Genomic DNA, 24,903 nt, shown 5'->3' with positions numbered 1-24,903 from the left:
TTCCCTGTTTTTATGAAAGTGCAGTGTATCCACCCTCTGACAATCAATCAGACTCCTTTAAGGTTTCCCCAAATTGGGCTCTCAAAATTTGGAGGCACCAAAGTTCACGTCTGCTAATCCCTTGGTAGTACAGATGAACCCTCCTGATCCTAACCACCACAGGATGGCCAATTTACTTGGAAGAGGAACTTCTTTCTGATCCCGGCAGGATGATGAGTGCTACCATGTGTAACCAAGAGAACCAGCTCAACTCAGTGTATCACACTTCTAAGCAGGCATTGTAAACCAGACCCAATCACCTGGTTTCTCCAGCCCAGGCCCTGGACCTATAAACCATACACTTAGAGACCTGACTCCAAAGGAAATACGAATGGGAAAAATCTCAGTAGGTTGTTGGTAAGTCTCCCAGCTCCTTGCCGACAGTAGTTTTTTCTCACCCCTTCCTCCCCTCCCCACATACTCTCAGCCTCCATACCACATCACATCAACAAATCAATCTGTGTGTTAATCTGTCAGTCATGGCCAATCCTGCACACAGCAAAATGCTGGCCAGTAAGGGTGGCAATGGAGTGGTGGCCCCATCCCACTAGGGCCACTGCAAATCATGCTCCCCACAAAGGCAGCAATCTCTTATCTTTCAGCTATTAAAATAAGTGAGGCTTCTCCTGTAAAACATGACAGATGGGCATGCTCATTAATATTCATAGCTAATAGGGAACATTATCATTTGCTAACATGTTAATCAGATCTGAATAACTCATCTGGCGGGCTTGGGAACTGTCTTTAACGCATTAGAGATTCACAAAAAATGAAGGTTGAGTTGAAATTCAGACTAAAGATAGACCCAAACCACCAAGTGCAGCTCTGGATCTCAACTACCCCACGTCCAGGATGTTTGGATCCAGGGTTTTGTTCCAGACCACTACAGATAAGGGGACAGACATGACGTTCTGTTGTGGATATTAACTTCAGCAGAGTTTGAGGTTGTTTAGATACAGCAGTAAAGTTCAGGCTCATCTTATGCACAGCCATTCATCAGTAAAATTATATGTGACACATGCTAAACTCAATGAGAAAATGAAATCCAGGTTTTGGGGTTTTTTTTGTTTTTCAAGTAAGTTAACCCAATGCATTGCCATCAAAACATGCAAGTCATATTCTGTGTATGCTTCCAAAGCTGATAAGAACAACATTATTTATTTGTGAAAAACGCTGTTTGAAAGGGCTGCTCTCCACTGAAGATTGCTTCAGGTACAAAAACATGACTTGCTTTCTGCTGCATCCCACTGAATGCTTGGTAAGGGATATGAACACCTGCTCCATTTCTTTCACCCTGAGGCATAGGTCCCCTACCAAGAGAAGAGTGGGTCACAGGCTCATATTGCATCCAGGTTGTGTAAATCACAAGTCTCTGAGCAAGCCACAGTATGCTTTTTTTGCTCATTGCCAATCTGAGGTGGCCTTGTGCATTCTAGGACCCTCTGAGTGTAGGCAGATTGAATGCTATTGGCTGGCAGATTAATCATTTTTAAAAAGCAAGATCAAGAGCACCCTGATTTCCAGCCTGAACACATGGTACATTCCTGCTCACAACAGGCCACTAAACTTATAGAACAAAGCATGTTTGTTTGTCTAAGAACTGAATCCTCAAAGACTTAATAATAATACCTACCTCTTATACAACACTTTTCATGTTTAGAGCTCAAAAGGAGGTCAGTATAATTATCCCCATTTTACATCTGAGGAAATTGAGGCACAGAGTGGGGAGAGTTACGTTCCCAAGATCAGCCAGCAGGCCACTGGTAGAATCTGCATGTGCTTAACTTTATTCATGTGTGTAAACAACAGGCATAAGTTGAGGTCTAACTGTGCCTGACTGCTCCTATGATATTTGAGTTGTATCTCGGTTTTAGCAGTTTTTCCATATTGCACAGTTAATTTTACTTAAGAAAATTCATGGCATTTAATCTGGTGGATGGCTTTTTTTTTTTTTTTTTTTTAAACGTTGTTAGGAAGGTAAGATGATGAATTTCTTAGTCTGAGTATGAAATCATGGAAAACTTTCCTTCAGACAGATGGCTATTTTGAAACATTTAAACGTGCACACAGAAAGAAAGATACAGATGATCCACTCTTCTGCTAAAGTCAAATGAGCTTTAAAAGAATAGTTAATGTAAATAAAATAAGTGAAAAAGCTTCTTCAGATTGCAAAGGACATTCTGCTGATTTTGAAAGTTATTTGTGGAGACACGTCCGTGGCTAGGAAGTTAGAATTGTTTAAAATCATGAACTTTTATCTTATTGTTTGGTGATCCACTATCCACTCCACTGGGGGGTTACTGAATGTGCACGAATGATTCCATCAAATAGCTGAAAGAATAGTGATCAAACACTACTGCATTCGCAGTCCCAGAGTTCAATCTAGGGTCATACCCCACAATAGCAGTAAACAATGAGTATTTAAATCCCAATGTACTTTCTAGGACCAACGTTAAATGCTTCCCTGCTGCGGGAAGAAGAAAATCATACAGTAGGGAATTTAACAACCTAGTGCTAGCAAATGAGCAGACCAAGACCAGGGGTGTTGGTCCAACTCTGTGGTATTCCACTATGGATTAGATGACTGTAGTGTTATTGAATCCTGCGACCTCGAAGTGTCGCTGTGGGTTAACAACACTAAGGAACCTATTAAAAAAGGAACAGTTGGAAGAGAGAGGGATCTGGATATCAGAGAAAAATTAAAACTCATGTAGCAGAGCAAAAATAAAACTGTCTACAGTGAAGCAATTCTGAATGGCTCTTTATAATTCCTGCAAACCTCTGCAATTACATTTGATGCAAGGTCTGAAAAAATAAACACACAATTATTAAAATATTACACAAACCTATTCCATGAGCCATTCATAATTATTTGAGATCACTATTTCAGGTTTGTTTTTCTTTTAACATTATTTTATTTGCCTTAACACTGACCACAAAGGATTACGGAGAGCTTTGTTTTTATGTGCAAAATATTGGTTTTTTTAAAGAAAAAACCCTTTGCCAAACAATAAAGAGACTTCATTTTAAGGAAATAATAAAGCATTCTATAACAAAGAACTTGTTAGGAGAGAAATTATGTTGTTTTTAGTTTCTGAGTCTGGCTATCACTTGATACAAAGGCGATGATGAAAAGAGTCAAGTACATAAAGTCCTCATGCACTCATGCGAGAGTACTAGATCCCTTTCGATGTAAGGCTTTGTACTCAGCAATGGCTCTATGGCTCTGTAACTTATTTCACAAATAGAGCCCATATTAATATGCTGAATGAAAGACTTAGTGCTACAACCAGATACCTACTGGAGTGCTGCAATTTGAACGTAAGCGGCCACAAGTGATCCATCCCGTCGCCCATAGCCATTGATGGACCTATCCTCCGTGAACCTACCTAGTTCTTCTTTGAACCCTGTTATAATCTTGGCCTTCACAACATCCTCTGGCAAAGAGTTCCACAGGTTGACTGTGCATTGTGTGAAGAAATACTTCATTTTGTTTGTTTTACACCTGCTGCCTATTAATTTCATTTGGTGACCCCTGGGTTCTTGTGTTATGAGAAAGAATAAATAACACTTCCTTATTCAGTTTCTCCATACCACTCATGATTTTCTAGACCTCTATCATATCCCCCCTTTGTCATCTCTTTTCTAAATGGGACAGTCTGTCTTTTTAATCTCTCTGCATATGGAAGCTGTTCCCTATCCCTAATCATTTTTCCTGTCCTTTCCTAATTCTAATGCATCTTTTTTAGAGATGGGGTGACCAGAACTGCATGCAGTATTCAAGGTGTGGGCATACCATCATGGTTTTACATAGTAGCATTATAATATTTTCTGTCCTATTATCTATTCCTTTCCTAGTGGAATTCAATTAGGTTTTTTTGACTGCCTCTGCACATGGAGCAGATGTTTTCAGAAAACTATCCACGATGACTCCAAGATCTCTTTTTTGAGTGGTAACAGATAATTTAGACCCCATCATTTTGTATGCATAGTTGGGATTATGTTTTCCAAAATACATTACTTTGTATTGATCAACACTGAGTTGATAAATAACTCATGACATGCGTTATTTCATAACAGCCAGCTACATTAGAGAGCCAAATGCAGACAGGAACAGTTTGTAACACAGAATAATATAATTAGAACACAGGGCAAAGCATCAGAGCAGTGGAGTTCTATTTCCAGCTATGCCATGGGCTTGCCTGATCATGTGCAAGACATTTAAACAAAGGTTTTTTTCCCCTGCTTGCTTTGTGCCTTCAATGCATCAATCATATCAAATCTGGCTTGCCCCAGTTTTGATGTAAGATTTGGGGTACAGAAGGTGTGTGTGTTTCTCAAAACATGCATATGGTCAGCCAGTCACAGAAATTAAGGTAAAAAGTTTCCAATAATCTTGGGTGTCCAATTTGAAATGAGTAGATGTGATTTTTCGAAGTACTTAGCATTACTCGGTACTTTATACGTTCAAAGCAGAGCTCATTGACTTCAGATGCAGTTGTGAGTGCTCAGCTTTTCTGCAAATCAGACTCCAGGGTCCCTAATCAGGCACCCAGAAAACAAAGGGATACACAATTAGTGACCCTGTGGAAAAGGTTTAGTTTAAGTGCCTTGCCTAGCATCACCTAGGAGCTCTGTGGCAGAGGCAGGGATAGAATCCAGTTCTCCAGGGCAGCTTTCACCTGCCTTAATCATGAGACTCTCCTTTCTCTTCCTGCAGAGTCCCCATCTCATAGACCTTCTAACATGTTTTGTGTTTGTCTTTCTAGTAAGATATAAACACTTCAGGGCAGGAAACGGGTCTTAATCTGCACTGGTGAAGCAGTGAATAATTTTATGGCATTACATAACTTAGTTTTAACAACAACGAGCTCTGACACCATTATATAGCCCCATTCCAGAGCTCAGGCCCCAGAGCTATTAGCTAGGGAAGTTTTTGGACCACTAAACCCTTTATGCTGGCTTCTGGCTGACTAATATCTCAATCTGATGTCAGGATACACTGGAGGAGTCTCTCTCCATGAGTCCATTTGAGTGGACAGAACAACAGACTTGCTGCCTCAGAAAGGGGGATCAGCCATAGAGAGGCTATTCTGACATTCTATATCCACTGAAAAAAGGGTGCATTTTTCCCAACAGCTTGGATACTAAGAGATTCACAGTATGCCACAGGTGAGCAGACGCAGAGACTATTTAACAGGAACTGGTCCTTTAAAGTCACAAATTGTTGTGTGTTTTATTGCTTGCATAGGCAAAAAGAGAAGAAAGCACATGAGTTAGGCAAAAGTAAACAAACTAATAGTGTTTTTGGGAACAGAGACAAATGGAGAAAAACTAAAGACGAATGCAACGTGTGTATGTGTCATGTTTATTTTTAAACTAATCTTGACCCCTCAAGAATTTTCATAACAGTTGAACTTTGCTAAGTCACGTTAGTAACCTATGACACATGACTGCATTTTTTGAATTAGGATGGAATTAAACAAACCAAATTAAAAAAAGAAACAAAGCATTCTTCATTTGTTTGATACGTATTGTTTAAATGTATGTATTGACGACACTGCACAAAATACTAGTAAACTTTCAGTTGTGTATATTTTATAAACAAATGTCTTAATATGAAATTCCCTCAACAGCATTCTGGTCATGATAAAATGAATACTTACCATGTCAGTTATATAGTACTTTGCCTCTTTAGACTGTGATGAAAACACTAACTAACTAATCCCACAACACGACTGTGGAGGTAGATAAGAATTAGTTCCATTCCACAGATGGGAAAACAAATATTAAATCTAAGCTGAGACATGGTGTGATGGGAACATGTCTTCTCACTGATTGGGAAGGGATTTGTCACCACTGTGGCACTGTGTCAGCCTCTCTCTCTGGCTGATAGAATATAACTTACCTGCGAAGGTTGTGGAACAGCTACATGGCCTTCAGAAGGAAACTCTGGATTGTTGGGCTGCCATAAAGCCGTTGGGAAGGAGGAGGAGGAAGCCAGAATGAGTCTGGCCCTGGAGCAGCCATAAGCTTTGTCTACACTAGAGACATTTTGCAAAGATTTCTTATCACTAGCACCATTACAGTACAGCTAGTGTAACTGGGTTGCTAGCTGCCCATGACACTGAATACATCATATTGATTAGACCTGAGCAGCATTAGATAAAACAAATACCGGTAGCAGCCAACAGGTCTTCTGCACTTGGGCTCCCAATCTGGCTAACAATGGTGGAGCTGAACTGGTGTTAGCAGGAAGGGAAATTTTTGCAAAATTTCCATAGTGTAGACAAGCCTTTAGTGGGGAGAAGGAGAGGGAGGAGGAGGGGAGAGAGCTGCAAGGAAAATGAACTGAAATATAAAAGCAGGTAGTAAAGGGTCTGACTCGGGAGCCACCATCTTCCCTCTGATTGGCTGAGTCCAGCTGTGGGAGAGTTAGAATCTTGAGGCTAAACATAACCTCCAGCACCAGGCTATCCACCTTGTGCACCCAGCGCTTGTGTCAAGGAGTATGTGTCTGTCTCTCTCTCTCTTCATTTGGTGTTATCTGTGACTTAAAGACTTTTAATCCAAGAACCATGAGCCTGTCTCACACGTGGGAGAAAGATGGCTGATGGAGTTGGCAGATAGGAGACTTACGAATTGGGGACCATCCACAATACATATAATTGACGGTGGCTTTAGGCCTGGGGAGATCCCATCAACCCTACTAGAAAATGGAGCGTACTTACGTGTCACCCGATTTGCGATAATGTTCTGGGCATTCCAGGGAGAGGCAGCGAAAACTGCCCTGGATGTTAAAGCAGGTCTCATTGAATAAGCAGTTATGCGTTTCTGCAACGCACTCATCGATATCTGTCAAGAGGGAAAGATAAAAGGGATAAAAACACAAGCCCTTCCTCTGCTTGTAGGCTCCATATGGTGAAGCTCACAAGTTAGCTACTTTGCAATACAGGGGAGCAATGTGATTTTACTACTGGCTGAAAAAAAACCCACAAGCGGTATTCCTCAGGGGCAGCGGACAAAAGATGGGTGGGTTTATTGAAGGGATGTTGGAACATGTGTTTTTCAGATTGTAAAATCTGACAGGATTGTTGGGTTTTTTACAGTTCTCGATAAGCAAGTGGCAGGGGTTAAGAAATGACAAATTCTGGTCAACAACCAAAATGTAAGGTATTTGGAGCCCCAGCGACTTCTCCCCCACGCAGACTCAGTCTTGTGCTGAGTGCAAGAGTTGTGTCAGCAGGGACAGAGATAGGAACAGCAGCACTGAGGAACAACCCAATAAGCTGACACTGGCCTCAGATGCCAGATAAGAGAGGCTGAAAGAAAACGCTTGCTCCCAAAGATAGAAACAGCTAGGCAAGCAGAGGGTAGCAGGGAGGGTGTAGGCCTGCGAAGAAAGGAGGGAGGGGAGTGGGTTGGCAGACCTTGTTGCCATGGAGAGGTGACAGGTGGTGCTCAGATACTATGGTGATGGAAGCCACATAAACATCTGGATAGGTAGAAAAGCTGCTGTGCTTTTTTAGATTAAAATCTGAAACAAAATTGCCAGCCATTTACTCTTCCTTTAACCCAGTCCTACGTGTGTGTACTGTAGGTCAGTGTTTCTCAACCTGTTAAGTTGCAAGTATCCCCTGACTTCTGAACATTTTAATAAGTACCCAACACTCAGTTTTCCACTCTGAGAAACACAATCTTTTTCCCCTTTACCGCTGCACGACTGTATTTCTCATACAGCAGGACAGTTCTGAGTTCTGCAATGCTGTGTGGCTGTGGCAGATCACAAAACTCCCTGCTGTTTCTCCCCTTCTTCCTCCTCCCCTTCCTCCATGTAGGAGCAAAGATCAACGCCAGCCAGTCACTATGGCCTGATGGCGGGGTGACGTGGTGTTCTCCTCACACAGGCGGAAACTGGTGAGGTATGAGCAGGCACTAGCATCCCACCAGAGAGGATAGCAGCGCTCCCCATGGCCGTCCCTAGGGGGGTGCAGGCCTGGGGCAAATCACACAGTGTGGGCCCCTCTGAACATTTTTATACTGGTAAAATCTGGGGCTGTCATAGCTGTCAATGTCACTGCACAGCTAGACCAGTGACATTGACAAGTGAGCCTGCGGGTAGAGCCGGCTCCAGGACTGGGCAAGCCGCTGGGCTCTCCGCCTGCTTTCTGGGCACCGGGCATTGAGCTGGGGAGGGGAGCTGCCGTCTGGGAAAGCTGCAGGCGGCTGCTGTCTGGATGCCAGCCCGGGAGGTGGGCAACTGCCACCTGCTCCGAGCTGGGCCGGAGGAAGCTTCTGTGCAGGCTGAGAGCCGAGGATGTGGCTCAGAGCCGGGACGCAGGTGGCAGCCACCCAGCTGCGAACCCAGCTCGCAGGGCGCAAGAGGCTGCTGCCAGGCTCCCACCTGGGAGCTGGGACGGGGCGGGATGTGGGCGGCTGCCGCCTGGCTTCCCAAAAAGCCAGTGGCTGCCGCCCACGCCAGCCGCCCGGTGTCCCAAAAAGCCAGCGGCTGCCGCCCAGCTTCCCAGGACTGGGGCAGCTGCTGTCTACCTCCCAACTAGGAGCCGGGACCAGGCAGGAAGCCAGTGGCTGGCGCCTGCCTCCCAGCTGGTGGTGGGACCAGGCGGCTGCCACTCACCTCCCTTCACTGGGTTTTTCGCCGTGTACCCCCTGCCGGTGTCTCATATACCACAGGTTGAGACACTGCTGTAGGTGCCCTGCTCCACACATTTATCTTAGATGATCATTATTACTTCAGAGTGGTTCATCATAACAGGTCAAAAACGTTGTTCGAGGAAAGTCCGTCTCTGCCCCAAAGAGCCCACAGTTGAAGGCCAGACAGACAAGTGGAGGTTACAGGAAAAGGAAGAACAAAGATACAAGTCAGCTTGATTCACTGTATGCAGCCTGGCAGAAATCGGTCTTTTAATTTAGAGCAATTTAAACGTGGATAGGGTGAGGCCTTGTAAATGAAAGCAGCTAGGCTGCACTAGAATCAGGGGAGCATGTCAAGTGAATTACATGCTTTGTTTTGTCCATGGGAATAGTTGGTAGCCAAATGTATTAGTCTTTAGCACTAGAATCAGTGTCAGCACCAGTCCCTGAAGAAACCATGCACTTTTCCTTCCAGGCTAGAATGATCAGTTAAGGAAAAACAGGTGAAATGATTTTGGGTTTATCAACACGAAAAGCTGTGCTTTACCTTCACTCTGGTGTGTACCCATAAAACTGAATATTTTTTGTAAAGATCTAGCTATTTCTTCCACATAGTCCCTACTTGGAAAAAGTCCTATACATTTTATATAGCGATGATATTTTTATTAAATGCTTAAACTAATCCACTTAATTCTATAGCACTAGCAGGGATGGTAGTTCTCTACTGAGTTCTATGGACTGGTTTAAAAATTCTATAAAAAGGGTATTCTGTTACATTCTTTGTGGTCTTAGAGTAATTTCTATAGGATCCTACTTAATTATTAGTTTTACCCCTATTGAATTCTAGTGGATATCTACTAACTTGCCTGACAGGCTATAGGACAGACACATTTCTGTTTTCCCACCAATTAAAGAAAAAAAAAATCTATTTAGATTTTTCTACAAGCTAACAATCTGGTTAGATATTCCTGCACAGTTATTGAACATACCTTGGCAGTTTCGTGCATTGGGTGCCAATCTGTAACCAGTGGAGGGGCAGGTGCACTGAAAGCTCCCAGGAGCATTACTACATCGATAGGAACAGATGTGCCCTCCAGTAGGTAAAGCACATTCATCAATGTCTGAAAAAGAAAACCCCATCAATTTTTTTAAACACCTATGAAGCTTGAACTAGAGTGCAGCAGTACTACTCCTGGGTTCAAGAAGTCACTAGCTTGTGACTCAGACTAGTGGGCTGAGACAAAAGCCACCACATAAATATGAGAAGGGAAGTCTGGGGAAAATCAAAGGCAATAGAGAGAACAAGAAGCCAAAGACACAGGTTTGCTATGCAAGTAGATAATACATAATACTTTTTTAATGCACAGATTGCAAAGCACTTTACAATGGAGGTAAATATCATTATCCCTAATTTACAGATGGCAAAACTGAGGCATAGGGACCTGAAGTGACTTGCCTGAGGTCCCCAGGCAAGCCAGTGGCAGAACTGGGAATAGATCCCATTGAAGAGGGAACAGATTTCCTGTCCGTTGCTCTATCCTCTAGGCCACACAGCCTCCTTATGATAAATATTTGGGTAAGGCTTATTTGTGTGTGTTTAAAACTTGCCACAAAGAGGCTCATGTATACAAGACTAACTAGAATTTTTAGACATTTATTAGATGTTCTCCAGGATTCTCCACTGATTAAAACATGCAAGCTACTTATTCCCACAGCTGAAACAACTTCAATGCATACGAAAAGCCTCAAACTAAATTGCAACAAAAAACAAATGGTCTCAGGCCTTCACATAATGCAAGCTAAGGTATTTCCTGAGGCTGGCTTATATTAGAACTCAGGTAGCATTCAAGTGCATATGAAAAGCTAGGAAAACCAAACGATGAAATATTGTTTTTGTAACGGTATAGCTTAAAATATGTGAAGCTATTTCTTTTTGTTGTAACATCTCAGAGCTGTGTTAAGAATAAGAAAGAAATGCCCATCTCCCATTTTAAGAGACAGCATCTTTTGATTACATATTTCTCACCTTCACACGTGATTCCATCTATATCACTAAGTTGATAGCCCCGACGACAATAACACTGATAGGAACCATACACGTTGGCACATTCTTGGCTACAGGGGCTGCTCTCACATTCGTTTATGTCTGAAACACAAAAATATATACACCCAAAACAAGTTTCTATCCATATTTAGCACTGTAGGTGTCTGCTTTTGTGGATCCCAGCCCTGCAGGACTGGGACCTAATTTTGAAAAACTTTCATATTGATCAGTCAAATGTCTTTATTAAATAACTATCACAGAAACATACATTAGCATTTGTGTCACTGAGCAAGCTGGAAATAAGAGGCAGGAGGAAGCCATGGGCGCAATGCTGTACTGCCTTGTGGTGTGGGGTTGACATGAGAAGCAACCTGCAATGAACTACCACCTCCTAGAAAGTGGCTGCCCACCATCCTGTGATGTGACAACACTGGATGCAGGATCAGCAGTAAGAATCAAATCTACAACTTTTGGACCTAAAAGCACGAGCCTCTTCTGCCTGAGCTAAAAAGCCAAGGTCTTTTAGTTCAAAGGCTGTAGTAGGCTCAAAACTCTATATGATCCAGTCACTAGAAGGGGACAGAGAGCCATGCAGTGGAAGTGTGGGTTACAATGGTAAGTTTAATCACAACACTTGTCTTCCACCTTGAAATGACTACAGTGGATCGATTTTTTATGCCATTTCAATTTAGTCTATGTGGTCAAAACAAAGGCATCAGCCAAGCAGGAATAGCAAACAAACAATCTTTTTTCATTGTTTTCTGCTTCTCTCCCACTCAATCTGCTCAGCCTACGTAAACTGCATCCTTACCTTCACATGACCTGCCATCAGTTGAAAGTTTGAAGCCCATAGTACAGCTGCAGTAATAGGATCCAGGAGTGTTCTCACATTTGTGAGCACAGACACGGCCTGAGTAGCGTCTACATTCATTAATATCTACAATGATAAATAGGGAGTGAAGGAGGAGCAGTTCAACAAAGTATTGGGTCACAGGAGTCTGATTTTCATTCTTCATATCTAAGTTTTACACGGGTGAGTGAATGAATTCTCAGAATGTTAGTCGAGAAGCAGCACTGGTTTTGTTTATCATATCCTGGTGCATAATTGAATGTGACAAACAAAAGAAGGCTGCTCTGTGATCTTTTAAAGGAATGTTTTCAATTTCAATATCGTAAAAACAATCATGCTCACTTGCTCATGATCTTACCCGTTAGCATTAGTACATTTAAAAAATGCAAATGCACTTTTCTTTGAAGTGCCAATAGCTCTTTAATACATTTCGGAAGTTATACAAATCATGGAATAATCTAATGCATTTTCAGATGAAAGAGTTTGTGGCAAGCTAATAAAATTACCCTTTTCGTAAAATAAAATAATTAAAAAGTAATAATAAAATGCCATAGTACAATGTTTACGATGACCTTGTATGGTTTGAGCCAGTAGGTGGAACTTACCAGCACAAGTTCTACTGACAGCATCAAAATAGTAGCCAAGTTTGCACTCACAGCGGTAACTGCCAGGGGAATTTATACAAACATGACCATCCCCACAGAGCTGGTTAGGTGATGAACATTCATCCACATCTATAAGGGGAGAGAAATGAACAAAAGCAGGGCCTTTAGGTTAAAGCATAGGAGTGGAGGTAAAGCAGTAAGTGCTCTGTGGCCAGCTCTGTCACATACTCTTGAGTTATCCTGCCTCAATTTACCCATCTGTAAACAAGAATAAAATACTTACCTGCCTCACAGCAATGCCGTGGGGCTTCATTCAGTGCTTAATGAGTGCCAGGGCTAAGCACCTATAGTTGTGGCAGTTCATAGCCCCAGCACCTCTGACCTCACTGGATCAGTTATGAATGTAAACAAATTGCTCTTTCATTACAAGTTAAGTGTTGGCTTCATTCATTCGTGTTTGTAAAGCATTTGAGATTGAAGGCACTACGACACACAGGTATGATCCATCTCCCAATGAAGTCAATACCAAGGCTCTCCTTGACTTCAGTGAGAGCTAGAACAGGCCCTACAAGTGCAAATGAATTACAGAACAAACATCCTGTGGATCCCATGTCGTGATGTGTGGCATAGGGACATGGGCCAGATTTGAGTTTGGGCCAGGATAACTTATATTTGATCAAATGCTAAGTTTAAGCAGCTTTGATTTCAGGTGCAATGGCACTGGAGTAGGTCATGCATTCACTTGGGGCTTGCGCCCCTCCCCCCAGGCCCTTTTGCCTTGTCATGCTTACTAACTCCTGGACTGAGTGGAGACTGAAGATGAACCATTCATTATATTTAGCAAAGTGAGAATAGGCCTTACTCCATTGGACAGAAGTCTGTTGCCAACTCCTTCTCAGAGGGCCTGCTTACAAAGAGGACATCTGCTTGTGGTCAAGAAAGCGTCCACCTCAGACTGGAATCTTCTACTATGATCTCAGATCAAGATTCCAACTGATTGGTCCATAATGTGCTATATAGCCAACTTGCTGGTCTCTCTAATTGAACAAGGGTGGTCTCTGAGGCAAAGCAAGGGGGCACTGAACCAAATAAAAGTCTAACCAGAAGGAAAAGGGGACCTCTCTTGCACCAATGACACCTGAAGTTGTAGCCCGCTCGCTTCTTTGGACCAGCCTCTATACAAGTCAAAGACGCCAATCCTGAAGTCTACCACTAAGAGCGAAAAGAGACCATCCACCTCCTTACATGTGAAAACAAGCTCATGTTCTCTGCGACTAGAAGTAGTTCTCAGCTAAGACTAGTCATGTGCATTAGACGTTCAAAGAAGAGGTGAGAGTGTTTTGTATAGAATTCAGAGTCATTAACCATGTCCTTGGGTAGCAGACCCTAGGAATCCCCAAGTCGGTTATCTGATTAGCAGGATGTTATTTGTGATTAAAAGCATGTTAGTCCAAAGCTTCTAAATGCCTGATTTAATCATCACGTCTGCATTTGTGTAAGTGTCAGAAAGATGCAGACATTGCAGTCAGGTGGGGAGGGAAACAAGCTAAGTAACGAGTCTAATCTAGGTTATATAGACAGAAAAACTTCAAGTCGAACACCAAAGTGGGAAGCTATGAAGACAGTTGTTCCCAGCCTGGGGGTCTTTCAAAGTGGCCCAGCGCTCCCCTCCCGTTGGCTGCAGAAGGGAGCCGCTGCCTAAGGACCCAGGCGGAGCGCGTTGCCGTGGGGCTACAAGACCGGTGCAGGCTTCTTGCTACAGCCAAGGGGCCGGGAAATCAGCGCTCCCCTCCCCTGGCTGTAGCAGGGAGCACAGCAGAGCGCTCCATCTGGGTTCCTAGGCCCTGGGGTCCCTGCTGGAGCCAGAGAGAGGGGAACACTGATCTGCTGTCCTCCTGGCTGCAGAAGGGAGCCACTGCCTAGGGACCCAGGTGGAGCGGATGGGCTACAGGACGCATGCGGTTTCCCTGCTGCAGCCAGGGGAACAGGAGATCAGCGAGGAAGTCCTCACTGAACTCCTTCCGTCTGGCTGCAGTGCGGAGAGGGTGCTGCTGGCAGAGACTCGTGGCCCTTCAAGGTTATAAAAATTAGATCTGTGGCCCTCGAGTCAAAAAAGTTGGGAACCTCTGTATTAAGATATCATTCTAAGAGTTATACTTCCTTAAAATATAAGCAAGAGTCAACTTCTGCTTTTAGCAAATTCTTAGCCCAATTGATTCTATTAACCCTACAGGGGTAGAAAAATGTTCTTCTCGTCCTTCAGAACTTCAGGAAAAGTGGCGCCAGCAAAACAGCTGAAGAGCAACACCATGAATTTACTGTTGCAACAAAAGTTCTGTTTTGTGTTTTATGCTGTTTGTCTTGTTATTAACATTGTGTGGGATACAGCATTAAACAAAACAAAAGAGAATCAATGAGCATTGCAACTTTATTTACAAAAACATCCTCTATCAGGTAGGAGAGAGAAGAAATAAAGGGCACTTTAAATCAATAGATTTGAAGAAGAAGAAAAAAAGAAAAAAAAAGAAAAAAAAGAGTCCTGGAAATAAATGTCTTAAGAAAATTAAGAATGCTGGTTGATTTTGCTAATAGGGTCCGATGGGAAATACCTCCTGAGATACCCTGGAAGCCCCTGGAAATTTCAGCACGCTATTAAATAGCACTTAAGGCAGCTGAAGAACTGGAGTGACCTGTTTGGACTCCACACATCCTAACAATTGCAGAAAGACACCAGAAGGTGTGGGTTAAAAAGAAAAGAGAACGTAATACAATGGAACCCAGATGTACACCTTATTCTCTCCCTATTCTTCTGGCATGGGTAAAGACACACCACTACCTCCATGCAGGAGCAAGGCGTGACCTAACTGACACTATACTGGGCGGGATTGGTACTGGAACTGGAATTCTGAATACTGTGGATTTGAAGGTAAACAACCACAAGCTGAGCTCACTATCTCAACTGCAAGTTAGTCTTATACAAAAACAAATATATACCAATGTGGACTTAGTCCAAATAAGGTTGGAAAACCTTACTGCTAGATGAAATATGTGGCAATGGTTAAACACTATCACGTGGCTATTCCACAAGCAGCAAATGAAAATAGAAACAAAATTGCTTTAGTCATTGGGTGCACAGAAATGCAAATTCTCAGCCTGGCTACGCTAGAACATAAAATGTATTGGGTTATATCTGGAAATATTAAAGTATTGGCATGTTTGCTAAGGCAGAGAAGAAAATCACTTTTTCACGTCTATAAACATGAATGGATGCAACATGTGTCTAGCATGGTCAGACTGGACTTGTTGATGGGGGAAATCACTGTTAAGATGGCCCAGCAACAATCTACAGAGACAGAACTGTGGAAAGTTAGCCCATTCCCAATGTTGCGCATGGTGTCGGTCTGGCCACCTCATACTTCGAGCCAGTGGACAGGAAGAGAGGGGAAACTACTGGAAACCTGAGGCTGTACCACTTGGAGCCCTGAAAGGTGGATGTGCTCTTCCCTGCCTCTCGCTCCTGACCCAGGCAGTAAAGATGGGTCACTGGGAACATGTATATGGGATGAACTGGAAAATACCACTCGAGTTTTGTACAATAGCGTGAGTGCATGTGTAACTTCTTGGGAGGAGGCATTTTGGGAAAATGGAAATGTCAGCCACCCCCTGGTGGATGAATGTAAGTGTGATTTATACCAACAACCACACCTATTATCTCCCTAAAACAAAAACAGGGCAAACAGTTATAACCACAGAGCTTGCAAACCATTCAATCAGTATTGGTTTAGACTGGCAGGAGTTAACAGACCTTCTGTTTAAAGGACGCAAACTTACCCAGTTGCTGCAGCAAACTTCCAGCAGCGCAGGGAACCGAACCATACAGATAGTGCATGCAAATGGGTTAATACAAATGTTACGAATTGCTACGTCAGAAAAAGGAGTTAACAGCGTATCATTGGTATGATATTTTCATGGGTTAGGTCACCCACCACTACGGGTATACTATCCATAATGTTGCATCCTCTGTCAATTGTTCTAATCCCAAATTGCATATGTTTGATTGGAATGTGCATCATGTGTTGCTGGATAAAACAACCGTATGCCAGATTGAAGTCTTGCATCCAAACTGCTTCACAGTTTATTGCTCTCAGGCAAATGCCTAGGTGGTGACCCATTCAACCCTCCTGGACTGAAGGGTAACTAAAATCTAAACCAATATCTGAAACCTCCACTATAGAGATGGCCTAATACACTGAAATCTAACAAGAAAGAGCAACCGTGGTAGCTTAACATCCTCATGTTTATTCAGCTGTCATGTAGACATCCCAGCATCCTGGGCTTCTAGGGATGTAATTGTGTTTACAAATGCATGGCAAACATCCTGCTTTAACGTTCTGTAACACCTTGGAGCGTTGTTCTTCAGAACTTATGTATGTTTGTTTGGGAACATCCTGATGCCCTTTTGCTATAACACGTAAGTGTCCGAGGCCTATCAAGAATGCATTTGTTCTGTAAATCAAGGAACATCTATTGTAAATTGGTCTCTGATAAGGAATGTCAGTGGAACCCATATTGATGGTTAATGCTACCCTGGTATCAGAGGAGTTAACACCTAAGGAGAGGAACAAGACCAAGTGTGAAACAGGAACAGAAGGATAACAGAAAGCAGTTGTGTTTGCAACATCAAGAGTAATTGATAATCACATCAAACAAAGACAATGTGACATGGTGAAATCCATAGACCCGAATGGGGATGGATTACTATAAAGATGGGGTGAAAAGATGAGGACTTTGGATTTGTTCTGCAAACTCCAAGGAGCATCATGTCGCGACCAGTAGAACCCAGCTCCATCCTTGTGCCCGATCCACCTGGCCAGTGGCTCAGCTCAAGCAACACAGAGGCTTGTAATTATATCCCTCCTGCAGAACGGTGTGTGTGGGTGGGCAATTGCTTTTTGGAATCGCTGAATTCACAATAAATGTGGTGTATTGCCTTCCCCCACCCAATAAGATCCAGCTGTTTATTTCATTTCTAAGTGTTACACTCACAGACCTCGCGCTGATCTTCTGCACAGAGGTGAATTTCACCCTCGTTACACTATTTCAGTACATTAATACAAGTAGCAGACAATGCCATTCTGCATGGTCATTATCACATATAAACCTCACAGAAGATGAGGATTCACGAATGATTTGGAGGAGGAGAGAGAGAGGTTGCTTGCAGTCCATGGCTTGTAAGGGAGAGCATGAAAAAAAGTAGACAGTCAAGAGAAGGCTTTGGAAGTAATTCTGAGAATGGCTTTGCTTGAGCGCAGGGAACAGAGAGATTAAGTTAAAAGGTAGACATGTGAACATCTTGTGTTCATTTAACAGTTTTACTCCATTTCTATTACTCACCGACACATCTTGTTCCTTCTTCATTGAGATGATAACCTCGTCCACAGTTTGGTACATTTCTCTGGCAGGTATATGAGCCATCAGTGTTAATGCACACCTGTCCAGCTGAGCATGGCATGTTAATACTTAGGCACTCATTGATATCTACAATGACACACAAATTCAATTAAACAAAACCAGCGTCAGTTTAGACATTTTAAGGTAGGATATTGTCCTTACACCCTTAACAGCTTGGGAAACAGCTCTGGAGAGGAGACACATTTGCACAATTTAGTGCATCAAAGGGGGAAATCTGCAAAAGCATAAAGGGCAGGTAATGCCCAAATAACATTGAAGGTCCGTGAGTGTTGGGTGCATAACGCCTATTTGTGCCTTTGGAAATCTCCCCAAAATGCAGAAAACAAAGCTGAGCAAAAATGCAACCAACAGCTTATGCACAGAGACTGACGAGTAGAAGTGCTCGTTTGCAAACTACTCCTCTCTCTGCCACCCATGTAATGCCTCACTGTTCTTCACAAATTGGACATTTGCTCATTTAGTGACTGTGATATGTGCTCCTCCTTGCCATAAAAATGTTGCAAACTTACAAGAACCTTAGTGCCTCAGGCTGCTGTATCGCAAGCTAAGCAGAGTAAGCATTTGCAAAGTATTTAAAGAGGAAAACTACAAGGAAAGCCTGGCACGTTGTGGTGGCTCCGTGGTTGGAGTTAGAATTTCCCTCAGTCAGTCATCTACTAATCAGTGCTCCAGCATGCAGGTACATGGGGCCGTGTGCTGTGAGAACCTACCCCTTTGGGAAAAGCTATGAAACTGATGAGCTGACAGTATGTGGTATTGCACTCTCTGTAAGTGTACAGCATCCTAGCCAAATTCCAATTAGGTTTAGGTAACCGCCCGCAGCCTGCCTAAAATTCCCTCTGTAGTTTGGACACTTCAGTCAGCTGGTCATCTTCTTCACTTTGTATCCTACATTCTTATGCAGTGTTACGGTTCACTGTCAAAGAGCTGATGTCTTCCCTACCACAGTTAGCCTGGAACAGAGCAGAGTATCCAGCCGGCTTAGGGCTGGATGGCTCTGTCTAGGTTGGCCAGGGCAGGAGTGGGCTTGGTGAATCTATCCCAGAGAACGCTTTACTGCCCTTCCCTGTAGCACATGCTGCTGAGCCATGCCCCGACCTAGCAGACCTCATTTCCTTGGGGACACAGAGCATCCTCAAACACTTCAGCCAGGCCTTATCCTCTCTCTCAAGAGAGTCCTATTTTGAAGCTGCGGGTTGGAAAGGTAGGAAAGTTCCTGTATTTGTCCCCGCTCAGCACAACACAGGGCAGCATTTGATGGATAGTTGGTGCAATCAGCAAGTGAAGTGTTTGGGGAATTCTTCTGGGTGGACTGTGGAAGGCACTATATGGGCCAGATCCACAGCTGATGTAAATTAGTGTAGTAGCACTGAAGCCAATAGATCCACACAAATTTACACCAGCGGATGATCTGACCGCTATCAATGTCAAAGCTTAGTCTTTAAGGGGTAAGTTATCCAACAAAACAGAGCTGTCTTTGTTTTAGGAAGTGTAATTTTTCACTAGGATAATTTTGTTTCAGCCTCAATTTTTCAAGTGCCAGTTTTCAGCAAAGGAGGGGAGGCTGAAAGGAAAATGGGAGCGTGATTGCATGCTACATAACTGGCAAATCCTGTTGCTTAGCAGATTTCATGAGCTCAAAACAGGCTATGCTGCTGGAGGAATATAAAGTTAAGCTGGGACTTGAAGACTCTGCTCTCAAGAGAAGAACTGATAGATTTGTAGGATGCACCGAGCAAATCAGTTTAAAGTCTGTTGAAAGCCAATTATTCTATATAATTCTATATGTAGAATTCTAGTTTGTCAGGTTAGATCCTACAAGTCCTAGAATGCAAAGTATTAATACCCTTAAGCCTAACAGTTTCTATTCTATCTTTCAGGTTAAACCCCACTCCCATTGTAAGTGGCCCTAATTATCATTCCAACAGGTCATTAAATTCTTTACCGCAGGCCCAGTCTGAAGGAGAAAAATTCTTTCCTGTCTATGAATATTAATATATGGGAGCTGACTTGGGAAAGCAAGATCTGCTCTATGTAGCTGAACAAACCTGCAAAAGCAAATTCCATTGTAGAGGATACTCTAATATTAAAGTAATACCAAGCATTGAACTGTCAGTTCTGAAGAACATTCTCCATGTCTACTGAAGGCAGGGCAAGAAGTAATGGCCTTAATCTGCAGCAAGGGAGATTTAGGTGAGATATTAGGAAATCTGTCTAACTGTAAGGACAGTTCAACTCTGGAATCGGCTTCCAAAGGAGGCTGTGGAATCCCCACCACTGGAGGTTGTTAACCACAGGCTGGACAAACACTTTTCGAGATGGTTCTGCCTCACTGCAGGGGGCTGGACCTGACTTCTCAAGGTCCCTTCCAGCCCTACATTTCTATGATTCTACGAGTATTTAAAATCAATTGAATAATGGGAGAGAAAGTATGTCAAAATGAATTAACATTTTTACAAATCCTGCGTTAGAAACATATGATAAAACCAAAAAGGATCGATGTGCTTTTGAATATTTTACCCTAAGTAACTGGGTGTTGAAGTCTCACTGAAAGTTAACAGGACTTAGGTTTATGCTACCTAAGTTTCTCTTGAAAATCAGGCTTAGAATCCTAAGTCACTTACAATCCAATCTTATTTTTAATGGGAGCATGGAGATGATGTAATTCAGTGGTTCCCAACCTTTTCGGTCCGAGGGCCACAGATACCATTTTTACAATCCTGAAGAGCCACCAGTCTCCGCCAGCAGGTCCCCCCCACCCATTGCAGCCAAACAGAAGCAGTTCAGCAAGCAGGCTGCCTCCCGTCTCCCTGGCTGCAGCAGGGAAACGGCATGCGTCTTGTAGCCCTGTGCACTCCACCTGGGTCCCTGAGCAGTGGCTCCTTTCTGCAGCTAGGGGATAGAAGATCAGTGCACCCCTCCCTCTGGCTCCAGCAGGGACCCCCAGCACCTACAAACCCCTAGGCAGAGCGCTTTGCTCTCTGCTGGGGCCAGGGGAAAGGAGCGCTGATCTCCCTCCGTCTGGCTCCAGCTGGACCCCAGCGCCTATGGATCTAGGCAGAGCACTTTGCCATGCTCCCTGCTACAGCCCAGGGCAAAGGAGCACTGATCTCCCATCCCCTGGGCTGCAGCAAGGGGCATACACCGCTCTTTTAGCCCTGCGGAAACATGCTCTGCCTGGGTCCTTGGGCAGAGGCTCCTTGCTGCAGCCAGCAGGAGGGGAGCCACAAGCCACTTTGAAAACCCCTGCAGGCCACAGGTTGGGAACCACTGATGTAAACATAAAAATGAATACCAGCATTAAAATTCACTTGGGAGGCTCAGACCCGACCCTGGGCAACAGTAACTTGGCCTACGCACAACTCTAAGATTTCATTTAAATGACAATATATCTTACCAATACAGTTGCCTAGTGCATCTTGTATAAACCCATTCATGCACTGCATCTTGGGTCGGCAACGGAAAGATCCTGGAGTATTCTGACAGATAAAATTGGGGAGGCAGTTATGAGTACCAGTCTCACATTCGTCAATATCTGGTACATCACACACACAAAAAAAAAAAAAAAAAAAAAAAAAAAAGAGTTAGCAAGAGTTTTACACAAACTTTATTACACTTAAGACAGAGTTAGGAAATATAGGTCAAATTCATCCTGGGTGTAACTTCATTTATCATTTCAATATAGTTACACTGGAGATTAATTTGGCCCCTTGTCTTCATCAGAATCTCTCAGAAATAGGCAGCAGGTCTGTCTTCTTTATGATATTATTTACAACCAAATGACTTGCAATATTTTCACACTATCTGAAACACTATTTTCTAAGGCCCTGATTCAACAAGGCACTTAAGCACATGCTTAAATCCCACTGAAGTCAGTCAATGAGAGTTAAGCGTGTGCTTAAGTGCTTTGCTGAATAAAGGCCTAAATCCTGAAGTCCTTAATTTTATAAGTCCTTTCTCAGGTAAACTCATCAGGCTTCATTCTCATTTTACACTAAGGCCCCTCTACAGCAGTATGGCTTAAAATGCCACTTTAAGGCCCTTTCCACTGTCAGAGTGGGGTAGAGGAATCTGAGTGTAAATGAGAATTCAGACCATTGATTCTAAAAAGATCTTTGGCTATGTAAGAACTCAGTAAAGACTTCAGGTTTTGGCCTTATATTTGTCATGGGATAAAAATTCTTTGAAGCGATTAAAAATATACGTATTTTAAAGCAAATCTTTGTGGGAATGCAGCTTAGTGAATAAAAGGAATTAAAATGTATTGAACACTGAAAATGTTTCCTATAGGCTTAATAATCCTTATAGAAAAGCCTTGTGGTGTTTAATAGGGGGAAAAGTGATAGTTCTGTGTGTGGTAGACCTCTGTAATAAGGCTAAAGTTTTCTGTTTGATTTTACATGACGGTTAAAAACAATAATTGAAGCTTATCGTTCTGTGTTAATTTTTTTAAAACTTTGTATTTTATTATTAACATATGAACATTCCATACAACAAATCTTATTCATAACCTGTATTTGTTACCTTTAAAAGACCCATTTGTGTTGAGTCAACTTCTAAACTTTATCTGTGCATTTATTTTACTCAAATTCCAAAAAATGGAAACCAGACATTATAAAATATATTTAATCCTATATAAGGTGTCTATCACTTTTTCCATTGAAAAGGATTTCACATACTTTTTTCCTCATGCCATTAATATTGAAGGATCAGTCATTTTTCAAAAATCAGCTATTCTAGATATTTTCCTTAAGGAATACATAACTTTTCAAAAGCTCTCAATGCAACAGTAGAACTTTCTAGCCTGACAGTTAATATAATTCCAAGATGATAATCTGGGAACTCCTAGTAAGAATTTCTAAAGCTGTGTGAGCAGGTAAGCATTGATTGAAGGCTGCACTCCTCTTATTACTATGGGAAAAGATTATTAGTGCTTATAGGTGGAATTTCATTGGCCTAAAACTGCTGTTTCATTTAAATCAATGGGAATTTTACCTGTAACTTCAAAGGGAGCAGAGTTAGGCTAACCAAGAACTTTGAAAAAACACCCTCACAATTTAATTTTTTTTTTTTTTAATCTAATCACCTCCTATCAATTCCTACAATTAAATCTTAGCTGGCCTACATTATTCAGGGGAGTGAAAACACTAAACAAAAAACCATCATCAAGACCATTCTCAGCTCCAAAGAAATGGATTTTTTCCAGTAGAAGCCAAGTCAAATTGGGTTTGCAGTTCATTTACATTTTCCTGAAGCAAGCACCTCAGGTATAAGTGTTAGATGTTCATATCAGACTATACAACACATTGTGTATGGAATTATAACTTGCACATGTATTTCCAGAAAACAACAAGACACAATAATTTATTTAGCACGTTGGGGCACCTTACATGTTGGTAAACATCAATTTCATATATGCCCAAGTTCACAGCCTGGGACATACCTTTGCACTGGTTGTCTTCAGTGAGTTCATAACCAGTTCCACAGCTTGTTTCACGCTGACAGCGGAAGGATCCTACTGTATTGATACAAGCTTGTCCAATCCCACAGTTATGTGTCCCAGTGATACACTCATTGGTATCTAGAAGTAACCAAAGTGGACATATTAATTAAATAGTTAATACAAAATACTTGACATCCTTGGGAAGAGAAAGGGTCAAAGGTCAGTCTTTGGGGGCAACAGAAACTTTGAACACCCACATGCAAGTTGCACTGTGGATTCCATCTCCCACAAAAAGGTAACTGCTCTTTTCTGTTCTCTGTTTTTAGCCACTCACTGTGTTTTCAACCATAGGGACTTACTTTATTTTATATGAATATTTATCTACTACTGCAAAAGGAAAAGCATGCTTTTACTACTATCTTCACTCCCAACACCAAACTTGACATCTCTCCTGCCTCCGACCCACCTGCAAACCTTCCCCTGCCCCACTGAACTAGTCTCTTCCCAGTTCCTTACTTCTATTGGCTCCATGCTCACACCCTACCTAAGTCAGCCTTTCATCGTCCACTCCCAATATAATCATGTCCTAGTCTCCTCTATCCTGAAAAAAAAGCCTCCACAAAACCAAAACACCTTCACCTTTAAGCAACAAACAGAGGCATTTTGTTTCTTTTACCTTCACAGGTGACACCATCAGATTGAAGCTGGTACCCAACAAAGCAGGAGCAGACAACACTGGAGCCTGTGTCCCTGCACTGCTGTGTACAGGGCCCGCCTCCTAAAAACAGATGTAATTTTTAAGAACAAAGTACACAATTTAGTTCATTACACAAAACCGGAAAGATGCCAACTACCTAAACACGAGTGCCTGGCAAAATACAGGCTGTTTTGACTACTGTGCTTGAAGAATGCACTACGAAAAAAATGAGAGATCTGGAGGAATATTGAAAGAAATCTTTACACTTATCAGATTATTTTATTTTACAAAATGAGCAGAAAGAAACCAGCATTAAAAAAAGTCAACCTTAATCAACCAACATCACAAATATATCCTAGTCAGAGTTCAGGAGGAAAGCTCAGGTACCACAGTGGGTAACTGTTGGCAAAGAGTGACTTTTCATTATAAACTACTATCCCATAAGAAAGGCTGGAATCAAATGTTTGCCTAATGTAGAAACCCTCAGACTGTGAAATGGCCTCTCAGAGAATTGCTGGAAATCCCACTGCCTGACACATTTGAACTTATCTTGCAAACAAGCTATAGAAATTATCCTTTACAGGCTTTCACATTTGTTTATAGTGTGGCCCTTAATAGAAGGGATGTCTAATGGACAACAGCTCCCCTTTGCAATTGGGTAGAGCACTTCCCTTCCTTCCCTTTGGCAAATGAATAATTTCCATCTGCTACTACAGAAATTGCTTACATGAAAAGTAATATTAGGAAAATATATAACATCTTTTAACGTGATTTATCAGCTGGAGTCAAGGAGGACAGCCAGCTTTTGCTTTGGCAGGATACTGGACCCAATGACTTAACAGGTGTTTTCTGTTTCTAACGTCCATGGGCTATAACAGCCACAACAGGCAGCATGGTACATCATCACTTAACTGGCACAGTATCTGTAGCTACTTCTTATGGGATACAGATACCCTGGACACTGAAATGGGTACATTTTCAAAACGTTATGCAGGTGTTACTGTAGGACACAAACAAACCATTTCTAAGAGTGTGTCTGGCATGACACGGTGAAAGTTTATACTGGAATGTCAGTCTATTAACTCAAACATTTTTTAA

The 24,903-nt window shown here is 42.4% G+C and overlaps 1 protein-coding gene across 3 annotated transcripts in view; it reads right to left on the bottom strand.

Annotated features, from left to right (window-relative positions):
* Positions 1-24,903, bottom strand: part of FBLN1 (fibulin 1) — a 123,624-nt gene that overhangs the window by 30,083 nt on the left and 68,638 nt on the right. For all 3 annotated transcript variants that reach the window (XM_067530979.1, XM_067530978.1, XM_067530980.1), the window contains 9 exons: positions 23,785-23,886; positions 23,109-23,246; positions 21,063-21,200; positions 17,588-17,731; positions 12,194-12,322; positions 11,550-11,675; positions 10,721-10,840; positions 9,684-9,815; positions 6,771-6,894 (listed from right to left, as the gene is read on the bottom strand). In XM_067530979.1, coding sequence (XP_067387080.1) covers positions 6,771-6,894; positions 9,684-9,815; positions 10,721-10,840; positions 11,550-11,675; positions 12,194-12,322; positions 17,588-17,731; positions 21,063-21,200; positions 23,109-23,246; positions 23,785-23,886 — 1,153 coding nt within the window. The remainder of the gene's footprint in view (positions 1-6,770; positions 6,895-9,683; positions 9,816-10,720; positions 10,841-11,549; positions 11,676-12,193; positions 12,323-17,587; positions 17,732-21,062; positions 21,201-23,108; positions 23,247-23,784; positions 23,887-24,903) is intronic.

The sequence above is a fragment of the Emydura macquarii genome, unplaced genomic scaffold, assembly GCF_026122565.2.
Source record: "Emydura macquarii macquarii isolate MOO-44397 ecotype Brisbane River unplaced genomic scaffold, CSIRO-AGI_Emac_v2 contig_3122, whole genome shotgun sequence".
Classification (NCBI taxonomy): Eukaryota; Metazoa; Chordata; order Testudines; family Chelidae; genus Emydura; species Emydura macquarii.
This window is presented reverse-complemented; position numbering and strand designations above follow the sequence as displayed.